Consider the following 15,492-nt stretch of genomic DNA (forward strand, 5'->3'; position numbering starts at 1 on the left):
AGCCTCAGTTAAGATGGGGGGCAGGGAGGAGGAAGCCAGAGTCTTGTCTGTAGGATCACCCCATCCCGTTCACCAGCAAGCTCTGGCTCTCCAGGAATGCAGTGCTGCTACCGCGCAGGAGCACAGATAGCCTGCAATGCTGGGACTCACTCGCTCTGGCTAAAGGAGCAAATAAATCCCCACAAATTGCTATAATAAGGATTCAGCCCACAGACTCTGTGGCGTAAACACACATCTGGTCTCTGTTTGTAATGAAATCAGCTGAAAGCACCACTGTGCATTAATAACAAAAACGTTCAACATATTGCTACCAAATAAGCTCTGCTTTTCTTGAACTTCTATTGTCACACGTTAATGCACTTTTAACACTGATAAATGATGAAGTGCTACAAAACATTCATCAAGGGACTTCCAAGTCAAAAGATACGCATTACTGTGGCATTGCTTTCTATTCCATCAGTTCTTTTACAATTTGGGTAGACATTAAAAACAGAAAGTCAGAAGCACAATGCAAACTTTTCATATTGAGCCTGCCTTTCTTTGGTAAAGATTTCTCAACTACAGGGTTTATCCTGCGCTTACGTGGCATGAGAAAATCCTTGGGGATGCGTGAAAGGGAAAGTTTCCTTTTGACATAAGTCAGTATTTTTTGTATGTACACCCACTTCCTCCTCCCTCTTCCTCCTTTTCTTGCCACGAACAAGAACTGTCATTCGCTCTAGTTTAATTCCACTGTCCAGTCCCTCTCCTTTGCCTTTCCCTCACCCTCTTTGCCTTAATTTCCATCAGATTTTTACAATCTTGCTTTCTCTTTGTGATTCCTGGCTACTATGCATGGCTCATGCTTTACATGTCATTGTTGGTCACTTTGGGTTCTGCTGTGAAAACAACCAGGGAGCTCAGGAAGGTCTGTATGCAGACTCAGTGTGGTCAACACACATGAAGGGTTTTACCTTCTGAGTGATGTGGTTGATCCAGGGAGAAGAGCAGTTGCTGAGATCAGGTCCTTGGGACTCCCAGATCCCGTCTGGCGCAAGACACCGGAAAGTTGCAACACCTGGAAGAGGAAAGCTGCTGTGTTCAGTGTTACCGGCTGAATTTTGCCCCCGGGACCCCATGTCACAGGCTTCAATTCACAATGACAGACACCTCATGCAAAGATTGGGAGCTTATTAGTGCTCAGGACCTTGGTAGGACACTTCTGAGCCATCTCAGTGTCCTAGTCTCCCACCATCTCAGTGCTTAGGGTTCCTAAGACATAAAAGACCCATAAGGTAGTGCAGGGATATAATCTCCATTTCGCCAAATGCAGACTATGGACAGAGTGCTTTGCCTTAGGCCAGGCAGGAAAGCTGCCAGGGACTAAGAAATCAAAGCCGAATCTCAAAGGCTGAGCCAGCACCTCGAGTGCTGTGCCCCACCACTGACACCATGGGATCAGACCCTGTGCCTCGACTTCCTCGCTGCTTTACAAAGATTTTACTGTTCTGAATCATCGTTAAACCATCTGGGTGGAAACACACAAAAATTTAAATGCTACAAACTCCAAGATGTAACGCTGGGCTTTACTGTCCACCCCCAGCTTTGAAAGGAACTTTAGAGTAGAGTTTTGTTTGGCAAGGTTCCGCCCAGATCCCTGCTGCAAAAGACAGGAAAGCACCTCAGGCCCTTCCAGACATAGAGAAATGCAGCTGAAATGGTGCAATTAAAGATCTTTAAAAAGCAAGAAAGTCGGTACATGTAGACTAAAGACTCTGCATCCTATAAAATGCTCTGCCCTGCAGAGCCAAACTTTTCAGCAGAGAAGTGAATTACAGGCTAGGTCTGATGGTAGCGCCGATTAAAACCAGTGAGAGTTTGCTCATGCCTTCAAAGGGAGTTGGAAGAGGCCCACTGCTAATACACCACAGCTTTTAACAAGCCGCATGAATCACTGAAATTAGAGATGGGAAAGGCCTATTGCCATCCCCTATCAACAAGTTATTTGTTTTTTTTTTCCTTCCTTAGCTATTTTCACCCAGTCCTTAGCTCTTGTGCTTAGAAAAGGGCTCCCTGCATCCAGCCTTCATTTTCCTTTTTTATCTTTTCTTTCTTTTTTAACAGCTTTAGTTCAGACTATCCTTTCCCCTCTCTGGGAACCACATAATACTTTTTGCGTTAATTTTACCAAGTGGGGCTGGGAAAGACAGCAGAAGTATTCTTTACCTATTCTCACCACTGACATCTTTCCCTCATTTTTAGCACGTATTTTATCAGTTTGACCTCACCAAATTCAAGAGAGAATTAGTATTCGTATAAACAGGTATGAATGGCTCTCCAGGGCAATGGAGCGGAGAATTAATAGAGAGTCTCCTCTGCAAGCCAGATCCCTCCAGCCCTTATTTTCAGGCAATTTCTTCCACTTTCTGATTTATTCTTGGCAAGCAGGCTCTCAGGGCTGGACACCAAGACTAGCTTGGAAAAAAAAAAAAAAAAACACAAACAAAACCAAACCACTTTTGGAAAACTGTGGTTGTTAAAATACAGCAAACCGAACCATATGCCAAAACCCATTCTTCATTTGACTGTGCTTTAATTTGGACAGAAAATTTCCAAAAGCAACCTTTTGGAAGAAAATTATTGGGGAGAAGAATAGAAGAAAAGAAGTAAAATCCAATAAATCATTCTTAAAGATTTGGCTTTGTTTTCCCCCCTGCTTTCCCTGCTGATCACACTGAATGGCTGGCTGCAGTTTGAAAAATCACTCACACTAGTTCAGGAGTGCAATCCGGGAATACCTGTGCTCTGAAATGCCGGCCACGGCCTTTGAAATGCAAACAGTGCAGCACAGAGCTTCAAAATATAAGTTTTGTTGATTTCACCCACCCCACAAACATGCAAAGCATCGGCCATGAACACATCAGTCAATGAGCCCAGGGACTACAAATACAGGTAAAACCAGGGATAACAGGCGCATTGTACATAACTTCAGGAGGCAGAGGCTCTTACAGCACATCAAGCTCAACGCCGCAAGGTTGTTAGCTTATACTCTTCCTTCAACCAGAGCCTGGGATAACAAGATCCCGGCGCAGCGTGCTCAGCATATTGAGGGTTCAGCCCCAGCCAGCTGCTTGCCATACGTCACCAAGGTGATGCAGACCTGACAGAAGGCATCAGCACGCTCCACTTATGAAAGCACATGTGCCACAGGGGCCCGTGGGCAACTTGGTTGCACACTCACAACATCCCATGGGCAAATGGAGATGGCTTGCTGTGTTCTTCTGCCCCTCGACTCACCTATTGAGCCCATGGGACACGGCTGCTTCGCCATCTGGCCCTGCCGAGTCCGAGACCACATAATATCGCGGGCTTCCATGGGGTCACAGCTCTCTGCGCCGGCCGGCGGCAGCTGGGAGGAGGCGGGTGGGAGGTGCGTGGTCATTTCGTCAGGGATGTCAGCCATGGGCGATGGTGTGCTGGTGCTCCTGTTCCTCCTGCCTGAGGCCGAGGTAGTGGTGGGGCGGCCGGTGCTGCTGGTGGCCACCCGTGGTGTGGTGCTGGCAGTGGTGCTCCCTGGGCCCAGAGCTCCTGATGTCGATACACCTGAAACAAAGGCAGAGCTGATCAAAGGAAGGAAGGAAAAAAAGGGACTCAAGCCTAGGCCCTGAGGATGCCTCCTCTGCCAACAACGGTGGTCCGCGGGGTGTAGTTGGAGCTACAGCTAATGCAGGGCTTACTGCATAGCCACCTTTCGGAGAGAAGCTGGAGCACACAGTGAGAGAAGTACACAGGGGGGTAATGACCACTGGAACACAACTGATTTTCCAAAAGCACTAGCATCTGATGAAAATAGAGCAGCACTTTATGCCCTCACCATTTTTCTTCCTGGCATTTTAATGTAAAAATCTTATTTTCCATCTTTTAGGGAACACCTAGCACAGAAGTGCTTTTAATTTTTTAGTGTTGCTGAAGACCCAGCTGGTTAGGACAGAAAAATATTTTCCATGGTGTAATAAAAAAAAAACCCCACACACCACAAATCTATCCCCAAAACAGCAGTGCACAGAGACATGAGCAGAAGGCTTCAGAGTCACAGTTGCTGCATGTCCAGCAACATGAATTGGAGTTTGTACATGAAAGACAGCCATATGAAAACTCCAGCCTAGCCAGAAATTAAAATTAAATGCGAGAATCACCCTATTGCCCTGAGGAGCAGCCTCTTAACTACCCAGCGGCATGAGCAGACTCGGCCTGCAAGCTCCCGAGAACAGGGACTGTCCTCTCTTCTAGGTCCAGTGAAGCAGACCATGCTCACTATTTGTGCAATATTAGTTATGAATGTATAATGATATTGCTGTCCCTGGAGTTCATTCAAGTCAACCTCTTTCAAGCATAAAGATGCCTGCCTTTAGCGTAAAATAGGAGGTTTTCCATTCTGAAAGGGTTTTTCTTTGTTATTTAAGTAATTAAAGCTCATGGTGCTGTGAGCAATTCTCCTGCCCCAGAGTAACCAATAACAAGGCAGCTGAAGTACACACTCTAGTTTTAGGTAATTTTACTCCAAGCCTGCGACACCCATTCCTCAAACTTTAAAACTCAGTAGCATCACAGAATCACAGAACCACAGGATGGTTTGGGTTGGAAGGGACCTTTAGAGATCATCTAGTCCAACCCCCCTGCAGTGAGCAGGGACATCTTTAACCAGATCAGGTTGCTCGAAGCCCCATCCAACCTGGTCTTGAATGTTTCCAGGGATGGGGTCTCCACCACCTCTCTGGGCAACCTGTTCCAGTGTTTCAACACCCTCACTGTAAAATATTTCTTCCTTATATCCAGTCTAAATCTACCCTCCTTTAGTTTAAAACCATTACCCCTTGTCCTGTCACAGCTGGCCCTACTAAAAAGATTTTCCCCCTCTTTCCTATAGGCCCCCTTTAGGTACTGAAAGGCCGCAATCAGGTCTCCCCGCAGCCTTCTCTTCTCCAGGCTGAACAAGCCCAACTCCCTCAGCCTGTCCTCATAGGAGAGGTGCTCCAGTGTCCAGATCATTTTTGTGCTGCTCCTCTGGACCCACTCCAACAGTTCTATGTCCTTCTTGTGCTGAGGGGCATAAACATAATTTTCTGAGGGATCAGTATTTTTCAAGAAAACATTCAGTTTAAAAATCCCAGCTCTACCATCCCTTGGAAAATGGGATTATCTTCTCCCCCAGCCTCCAGAAAGGTGAACAATAGTGCAACAGGCACTAAACCACCTGAGCACCAGGACACTGATCTGAAATCAAGTCTCCCGAGCTCCCTGATCAGATTTTCCTCCCTTCCACTAGGAGCCCTGGGTTTGAATGTACTCCAAAAAATACAATGCAAAATCCTGCAGACATTGACAGATTTCTTCTAGTTTCTGCTCAAAGCTGTGCTAGATCACCAAGCAATGATTTCCATCTGACGTTACAGAGAGGATTAACATTTGTAGAGAACTTCAGCAAATATTATCTGTTTTTATTACAGCAGGTCTTGCCATGAGTACATATTTTATTTCATCATAATAATGATTAGCCTGGTAGATAAAAAACCTGCGGAAATTTCCCCACTTACTCATGCAATAACAAGTAATTTCCATTTGCAAGATGACCTACGCAGTGTACTCAGGCACAGAGGTATCAAGTAAATATAGGGGATGCAGTTTCAAAGCCCAAACTAGTAAACCCCCCTTAAAATCATTCTTACAGTCATTTGTGAACATATAGAAACATACAGTGAGCACCCAGGAGCTCCCCTTGATCCACACGCAGGGGTGCTGCATTTTTGAGTCTAGTTTTCATTGACAATCATTGAATATCTCACAGCATATTGGTTTTGGAATAGCTCTGGCAAGTTTACTGTAGCAGCTAGGCACAAGGGATTTAATGGAGTTTTCCTTTAGCCATAAAAAAAAAAAAAAAAAAAAAAAGTTGTTTTATCTTTCATAAATCTCTTGGCACTAGTGTTGAAATCTCTGAGGGCCTGTTCTTCCAACTTTTTTCTTGTTCAGCTGGGCTTTCTTGCTGCTTTTAAAAATAAACACCTCCGCCATTTACATAGGACAAATTATAAGAAGACATAAAAGAGCTGCCTTGAAGTGGCCTAACGGAGTGAGATGGATGGGATACCACTGAACTCAGTTCAAAGGTCTGATTACTCAATGAGTCAATTTGGTAATGAGTTCCAAGCGAACATGATCACCATGCTAACACCACCCAGTTTCATCGGCTCCAGGCAGCACCACTTGTGGATTTTGCTCACACAACTGTGTGCTTTAAAACAAAGTTAATTGGTAAGAAGGGAAAGAACAAGAGATCAGGATCATTTACATATAAATGATTCTCAAATCCAAGCAAAACCCCGAAGAGACTGCAACCTGTGCAAAATTACCTAAATCCTACAGCACAGAACAGAGATCAAACCTCCAGATTAACTCAGGCTGCCAATAAACTGTGAATTTTTAACTCACGGAAAAGCAGCATTGCAGCATCTCTTTAACAGAAGGATTCTTCAGATAACACTTTGTAATACAATCTTTGCTCATAGACAAGCAGTAACCTTTAAAAATCATCAACACTATTTCCACTAGAAATGTATAATCTTGATTATTTTACTTTTACTACTTGTTTTTACCACATGTTGCCATATCAAGAGTTTAAAGACAGCTTTTGGGTAAGACTCAGTTTTTACTCCTAGGCTCCAAATCCAAAACATTAATGAGACTTTGCAGACTTTGATTCCATGAAGCACAGCACTGGGATAGGTATTTTCACAGAACTCTCAAGAAAGAAATCTGCAGCTGTGGAAACATCTCTTCCCCAGAAACATCCCAAAGTGATACTTTACTTTCTTCTTCCCTACTCTATCTAGAGAGCTGGCACTAATAGCAGTAGACTAAGTTTTGCCATCATTCAGACTAGAGCTGCAGCTACAGAAAAAACCCAAAACATTTCCAGCATCCACAGGGGAGTAATTGCAATCCCCAGAGGAGCCTCTCTCTACTCCCAGCACACTGATTAGCAAGAAAAAGAAATTGTTAGTTTTTTCCCCTTCTTTCTTTTATTTCTCAACCTTTACACAGAGCTCAGGCCTCTGGAGAAGGAATTTTGCTTGGTAGAAGGAATATCATGGGAGGGATCTGCTCATAGGGAAAAATCTTTAAATAAGGCACTTCCTTTCTTTCTTTTCCCCCCATTTCCTCCTTTTCCTCTTTCCTGGCTTAACATAGCAAGTGCCTAACTGGCCTAAAACCAATGTTTTGTATCTGTCACTGGGAAAATCCAGCACATGTCATCTTACCTTCTGCTCTGCTCACCTCTTCCTGGTTCTCCCAGACACGGGAGGCTGCTTTTCCAGATAACTCTGACTAGGTTTTCCTACCACAAAAGCAGCTTTGATTGCAAGCAAGGCTATTTGCAATCACTACCAACCTACTTTTTCTCTCATTTTGTTCTCTCAGCACCTAAGTATCCAGGCTATGGCCTGGTGTACTCAGTAACTGAAAATACTTTTTAAGAGAGGTCATGTGTTTTCTGTCCCATGAATGAAGATAACTGGGTGTCCCTCGAGCAGAAATTGCAGACAAGATTTCCTGGGTGAGGTTTTCTGGCTTTTGCTACCTAACAGATGACATCGGTCAAATTCTCCCCCGGGGGTTGCAATCCAAAGGTTTAGCCTGATGGCTATGTGCTATGAGCCAGCGTTCACTCACATAATTGGACGGAGAAGCCACACTCCAAGTTTCATGCGCAAGGTCCAAGCAAACCATTACGACTTCACTCGCCAATGAGTTTTGCGTCCCTGAGCCTGACACTCAAGCAGATGGGCCAGGGTGCCAGCAGCCAAAAGCCCATGCCTGCTCCCAGCACTGCAGCTGGTGCAGTGCTTGAGCAACTGAGGTACAACTAATCCGAGGGGTTCAACATCTTCAGGAGGATACAGCAAGCCAAGTGCCCTCTTGAGCACGTCTGGGCTGTGTTCACAACTCTTTACACACATCGCTGCCACACTAAGACAAACGGAGTACTGCTGATTTCTGAAAGGCTGTGAGAAACACAAAACCCGAAGGCCCCTCCCTCCCTCTCTGCTAGGTTTGCCCTCTTCATATTTGGCAACCACTTCCTTTGCTCACAGCATCCCCTTTTATCATTTCTTCTTCTACTGAAATATGGTGCAAGATGTATTTACATAGCAAATAAGAAGGCTTAGGCACATCTTGAAAGAAGCAGCACAAAAACCCCCAAACCTAATACAGTTGGAGGATTATATCACAGCTGTTTTTCTCTTCCCTGACACATAAATGCATCTCATGGGAATTAGTTTTCTACAGGCATTTTCAAATGCATTTCACAACGTTTTCTCAAACTCCCTAGAAAAAAATTACTATTTGAAAATAAATATATTCCCATTTTCTTTTGCCTTTTTTTTGGGGTAGCTTTTCACTGAACTCTCCGTCAGGTGACAGAAAAAGATGACTGAAGTCAAGGAGCACCTATGTTGAGTCTTGCACACGTGGTACTGTTCCTAAGAGCTGCATAAGCAGGTATCCATGAACCCGGTTGTTAACACACCAGTGGATTGCAACGTTATACTGAGTCCACGCCACAAAAGACATCATCCTGCAAAAACATCTCATGTTGGATGTCTGCTGTTAGACCACGAGCCACATGCTGCTGCCACCCAGGAGCTGCAGGCCAGAGAATCAACAAGGTGAGACTAGCCCCCAAATTACGTACAGCTCCTTTCATGTGTTTGAAAGAAACTAGAATTTATTTTTACTGCAGACAAAGGCCAAACAGGCCTGACATCAGACATCTGAACAGGTCTCCTCTGTGCTCACACATGCCATTATTTGGGAAAGCTGAGCCAGAATCGTGTGTGAATATAGAAGTTCACACGCTGCTTTAAGAGGGGTTGTGGTTGTGGTTTTTGTTGTTGGAGAGTTATTGACTGAGACCTACAAAAGGTTGCAAAAAACATTGGCGGGAAGAGATTAGATATGCCATGGCCCCAGAGTGCTCGACACAGCACATCATCTTCAACAACACAACTGCATATAGTCCTGTGCCCTGAAAAAGTCATGATACATAGAGACACAGCTCTTCTTTTCCCTCATTCTTACCTAACATCTGGAACAGCAGAGAAGGAGGATGCTGCATCTGAGAGAAGAAAGGACCGTTCCCTTGTGGACTACTGCCAAATGGAAAAACCCTTTCTGGATTTTTTTTTTCTACCTCTTCCAGTAGGGTATCAGTTTTTGTGCCCAAGGCTACTCTGCCCACATGTGACTATTCTGCTGGGCCTGGGCAGATGCTGCAATGGATATGGGCCAGATGTTGAGTTCCTTGTAGAAACCTACAGCTGCGCTCCAAAGACATGGTGCAAACTCAGCTGTTTCAATGCACTTCAAGCTGGAATCGCTTAACACGCTGGGTTTTTTTCCCTCTGAATCTCAGTTTGAGCACTTAACATTAAACAACAAAGAATGAGAGCTAAAGTGTGCAAAATCATCGCATCAGGCTCAAGTCCAGTCAATCTGCCCCAACTCCTCCTTTCTCACTGCACCACAACTCTCAGCAAGACAATTAGTACATTCAAAGCAGCCGCCACATGGGACCAATTTCTAACAGGCAAAAATTATGTCTACCAAAGCCCTTTTGTATCAAAACTTTACACCTCTGACAATGATCAACTGTTCATTACACGTGCCAGATTACTACAGAAAAGGCATTTTGTCAAAAACATGCTAGCTATTATTGCAAACTTCAAGGCTTTGCCTGAAAAAATAAGAACCCAAACAGCAGCCTGGCTGTTTTTTGGTGAATTATCAACTCTTATGCTTTTGTCGGGCTTTTTCATGTGTGTGAGAGCACTTAATACTTCTTCTGGTTCCCAACAGCTCTTAGTGTCAGGTCCCCAATTTAGTTGTCATTTGAATAAAAGAAGCTACTTTTTTCTTTTCTTCTTTTCCTCTCTGATCCATTCTTTTCCAAGAAATTACTGGATCCCGCTTAAAATATGTATGTAACTTCAGAAACATCAGACAGCATTTTAACTGTCATTGGCATGGGATTACATCAGCATAACTAGCAATACCATGAAATTAAGTGGTACAGCACATGAGCATCAGCTGTTGTCTTCACATGGTCCTCTTCTATCAGAAGACAGTTCCTAAGGTCTTAGCTCTGTTCTCCTGTGCAGGACCTCTGCAAATCCACCTTTGTGAACCTCGTACCCTTTGGCGTCCATCCAACAAGGGCATTAATGCCATATTGCTCTTCCCAGACCTTGCAACTGATTCTGAAAGTTCAGGCAGAAATTTAAGTGGACCATCATGCATGAGACATAAAAACTGAGCAATTTTTTTCAACTTCATGCTGTAATGCTTCTAGAAATGCAGATGAACTATCCCCACAGGAGGCCTGGTAAACAGGAAAGGATTACAGAAGAGCTGATCTAATAGACAGTAGATCAGGATTTATTATAAATGGACTAATCTAATAGGTTTGAGAGTTCAGTTCAAGAGCTATTTTTAGGCAATCTAGCTTAAAATCACTCTAGTTCTCAAAAATACTTTCAGATGTGGTTGCAGTTATTTTGAATTTCTGGATTTAAACGTGTAAAATCTGACTATTATTTTTTTTTCAATCCACATGTTTTTTCACACGGGGGGAAGGGAAAAAAAGCATACAATCTCTTTTTAAGGGCACACCAGCTGCATATTATTACTGAATGTATGGAGTGAACTTCTAACCTCCTAAACAATCTCTGTCCCCTGGCGTGATTCACATCCATCAGAGCCAGTGGTGCAGAGCTTATGCACTGTCTTCCAACCCGAATCCTTCAAACTCTATTAAAGAAAAGCCTGGTAGGAATTCCCCAGCATCCCATTGTTAGAGAAATCACTTTTGATTTCAATAACAGGTGCTGTCAGTTTTTCATTCAGACCATGTTTGAGTGCAGACACATGATCACTACGCTTACAGCTTCAAGAGATTTACCGGAAGCTGAGATTGCCAGGTTTGTATTTTTTTTTTTTTACCTTTTAATTAAACCACGTATATGTTTTATCCATGCCAGCTGAAACATAGCTTTTATTTTATATGCAGAATAAGCACATGTGTAGCTGCTAAGAGGGAAAAACAATTTTTGGCAACGGATGTAACTTCATCTAATGTGTGTTTCCTGCCTTTTGCCTGCACTTCTGCATCTTTAATTGAACAACTTGCATGCGCTCTGCAGAGGCAATGCCAGATGGAGCTGGTCCTTCTCCAGCAGTTCTCCACCTCTGCATTTGCAATGAATGGAAGCAAGTGCAGGAGTCATAAAATGACTATTCACGCCCCAGCATTTTCTGATCTATCCAATCAACATGACAAGTCCTTCCGAGGGCCAAAGGCAGTCAGCTTATACCACTGTCTGAAACATTCCTTCAGTTGCAAGCTACAAACACAACTTTAATAAGAGAAAACTATCATCTTCAAATAGTCTCTGTTCATCTGCGTGTGTAATACCTCCAATCTAGATGTTAGTCAGCAAGATGGCCAATTGCATTCAGATAAATGCCTTGGACTCTTTTAAACATATCATAATCTGCCTGTGAAATGGCTGGATGGTTGCTTTCCAATTTGTGAAACGGTTCAAACGCTGTAAATAAAAAAGAAATTGGACAGCTTTCAAAAGGACAGATTAGACTTTTCAATTCCCAGTGATTCGGTGCTTCCAAGCTACACTCCTGTGATCTCCGTATTAATATTTAAAACCTGATTGTGTTACGCTGTTATCTTGAGGAAGAGGGCACAGTACAACCAAACCCAAGGAGACAACACACTGGAACTGCAAGAAATCAGCTCCCTGGCCCCGCAGCATGCATGTGTGCGAGAGGTGTGGGGGCAGAGGTGGGTGGAAAGCCACCGGGCCCTGCTTCCTCCTGTCTGGTTTGGCAGACTAAAATCACAAAGGCTGCTTTTTGCATTTACTATGCATTTCCCCTTACACCACATGCACTGTCCCTCCATCCCAGCTGCTCTGAGGCTCGGGATTTGAGGTCCCTCCTGGGGACCATTGAGGACCTCCTGTGTACCATTGCTGAGCTTCCAAATTAGCCCCGATGCCCAGTGTTTTAAGTGGAAACACACTCTGTGAATGGGTGGGTCAGCTGAAATCAAAGAGAAGAAGCAGAATAAACCACAAAATATCAAAGGTGAGTCAGAGTTGCTTATACCCTTTTTTCTCTAACCCATGTTAGACTTGACTTCATTAGCATGCAGGTCATACTGCATTCCCAGACATGAACCGGAGACCTGAAAGCAGGGCCTGCTGTCTGTACCGTAGATGTGTTATCCACACTGTACTTTCAGCAACCTCTACAGCAACAGGAATGATGCACCTGTCAGCAAAAGCTCACCTTTTATATTTCACCAAACCCATCTATTTTCCCCTCTTGCTACAACCCACTGGTTATTTCAAACCTGATTCAAAAAACCAAATCCTTCTCCAAAGCTGCCAAAGTGATTTCTCTCTACAGAGTCTCTGACTACATCGGCTTCTGTGTTATTTATTTATTTGTTCTTGCTCCTATGAGAAAACCAGCCTGAACTATGGAGAGAGCTGACCACTGAAACCAGCAGAAATAGGGAAATGCTGAGAAAAGCTGTCTTTTCTCATCCCTCGAGCATGCTCTGGTGCACCTTGCTGTGGATATGCTGTCAAGACCCCTCCTGTAAATCAGAGGGCAGGCACAGCCTCGGCCTTTCAGCCGCATCTCATTTTGGAGCTTGGATTAGCACAACCCTCTCCCCAAAATTGCAAGGAGCATTTTGCTTTCTGCCCCTGGAGTGACAGATGGAAAGGAGGGAGGGAACAAGCCTGTGCTCAACAGAAAAAAAATCTTTCACATAAGCCAACCCTAAGAAGCTGACAAAACTCCATTGTAAGAATATCAATATTCAGCTACTTTCAAAATAAAGCAGTTTCCCTGACAAACCATAAAACGCTGTTTAGCTCCCTTCCAAAACTCTTTATTACTCATGTAGAAACATCAATATTTTGTAAAGCTCAATTCTAATGGCTGTATTCATGTTGGCTCAGGGATCTGCCTAAACAATGCTTAACTACAGGACTGGCGTCTAAATTTGTTTTATAGATATCTGATGTTCTGCGGAGGGCTTTAACAATGAGAGCACCATTAATATTATGAAAAACACATTTGCTTCAGCGAAGCGAATTTATAACGAATAAACAAACTGTGCAATACACAGGGCCTTTTAAAGGTGAAATGAACTGGGTAACACAAGGATCTCCCATTTTCACACCAGACGTCGGTACTTATGGATGCAGGCAACTTGGTACACTGTCAAGTCCATGCTGGTGTCCTAACAAGCCTGGCATGCAAGCATCTACCAGCCGTGTCCTGGAGGCTATCTTTTTGTTGAGGGAGGACACCGGGGTGCTGGCAGCGATGCTGAATATGCATTCATATGCCTCAATGTCTCAAGGAAATGGCAAAGATCTCCAGCCTGACAGCTCCAGGGCTGGAGGAACTGCCATAACTAGTCATCTCAGCTGAGAAGTCACAGCAGAAGGCTGAAAGGTAGGAAGGAACAGCATCTAAAAATCAGAAAAGGAAGGTTAACCTAACTTGTTTGGCTCTGCACCATTAAGGGCTACCGGCTCTCATGCAATCAGCTTTGGCCAAGATGTAGTTTCAAATTCTTACCTGAGGGGTTGATGACAAGATGAAAATACATAAGTCCAAGGTGGAAAAACCTTCAATGCTCACTTCTAGCTTTCAGATTATTCTTGCTAATGGCTAGTTCAGACCAGCACATTGCAATGTAAGCAAGTTTCTTCTTGTGAAGCAGAGGAATATAGCCTTTGACCTTTCAGGACTTCGAGTTGGGCCCACAGAAAAGAGAGACATAAAAAACCCCTACAAGAAAGTGAACAGTAGTGCTGAAAAGCAATGTATTTTAGGTGAAAGCTGTATGCCTGCCTCCCCAGGTTTGGCATGTGGTTTTACATGCACTCAGGTGTTAAAGTTTACATGCCATGGGGAATTACTGGTCCAGACCAGTGGCACCAAATCCACAGAGGAACATCCAGGTGCTGCTGTGCCAGAATAGCTATTTTCCATAGTGTACTCTTGGCCTGGAAGCCTAAACTTCACCTGATCCACTTGGGCTACCAACAAACACGTTGTGGATCCCCATGAGCATCAGTAGAATCTGAGGAAGTTGAAAACTGGTAAAAAAAGGCAGATAGGATGACACAGAAATGAAGAAAGTAAATTGTATCCTTTAGAGATTTTTCAGCTGTGTAATCTCCTTGTCGTCGTATAATATATACACCCATAAAATTCAGTATCTGGTGTCACTGCAGAGCATAAATGTGATACTTTGAACAAAAGAATCATGTCTCTCATAAGGCAAAAAAAAGATATATATAGTCAACATGTGAAAAAAAGAGGAGAGAGAGGAGAGACAAGAGAAAGTCTGACCAATGCACATATCTTAAAAAATATACCTGCTGTCTAGCTAAATGTTAATGTATCTTCATATGACTGCAAGATTCAAAAGCATAACAGAAAACCAGGAGGAAAAAAAAGTAGTCAAGCAATTTGTATCTGATTCAGAAATACAGCAGAGACTTTTATATACTTACAGATATTACTTTAAGTATAGGATAAAACTACTGCTACAGCACAGGGCTAAAGAGCTGCTGTATGCTTCTAGCACACAGTCTAAACCTCATTTTACAGCTCTCACAGGTAACATAAAATAAATGCACCAGTCTATAGCGATTATTAATTTTCTCCCTCTTCAGCGTCAAATATGTTGAAATGTTTTTGTTTTGTAAATATTCTACAGCAGAGCATTTAGTACATGTGTTGAGACCTGTAATGTTATTAGCCTTGAGCCTTTCACATTCCATGAGTACATCAGGAAGTTTCATCAATTTGCAGGGAAGAAGTATATTAGTTTTTCTAGTCATTGCAGTGCTTTACAGGTACTAAACCCCTCAAAATCCCTAATATTTTACATTATCCAGCCAGAACTCTCATTTTATAATAATGCTAACCCAAAATCTAGTTCACTTATGTCATCAAAAGCAACTCTTCTTCCATTATCTTAAATGTAAATGAGAAAAAGCATCCAGCTGAACCAGACAGAATAATTTATAATGAGAGGAAATCTGTCAGGCCAGGAATACTAAAAAAAAAACCCAGAGCATAACTCTGAACTCATTTGGAATTGAAGGAAATAACAGACTTTCTAATACAGTGGTCAGGCTCAAGATGGGAAGGGAAGAAGGTCACCTGTGGTAGACCCCATGGTCAGCACCAAGCAAGTCAAGAAATGTTTAAAGATTCAAATAAATCATAGAATCATAGAATGTTTTGGGTTGGAAGGGACCCCTAGAGGTCATCTAGTCCAACCCCCCTGCAGTCAGCAGGGACACCGCTAACTCAATCAGGTTGCTCAGAGCCCCATCC

General features: G+C 43.3%; 1 protein-coding gene across 1 annotated transcript in view; it reads right to left on the bottom strand.

Moving 5' to 3' along the window:
* The window catches only part of ADGRL3 (adhesion G protein-coupled receptor L3), a 271,134-nt gene that overhangs the window by 96,555 nt on the left and 159,087 nt on the right, over positions 1–15,492 (bottom strand). The window contains exons 6-7 of the mRNA XM_035902812.1: positions 3,277–3,582; positions 954–1,057 (exon numbers count right to left, since the gene is read on the bottom strand). Of these exons, the coding sequence (XP_035758705.1) occupies positions 954–1,057; positions 3,277–3,582 (410 nt within the window). The remainder of the gene's footprint in view (positions 1–953; positions 1,058–3,276; positions 3,583–15,492) is intronic.

Source organism: Egretta garzetta, unplaced genomic scaffold (genome assembly GCF_000687185.1).
Source record: "Egretta garzetta isolate BGI_Z169 unplaced genomic scaffold, ASM68718v1 scaffold89, whole genome shotgun sequence".
Lineage (NCBI taxonomy): Eukaryota > Metazoa > Chordata > Aves > Pelecaniformes > Ardeidae > Egretta > Egretta garzetta.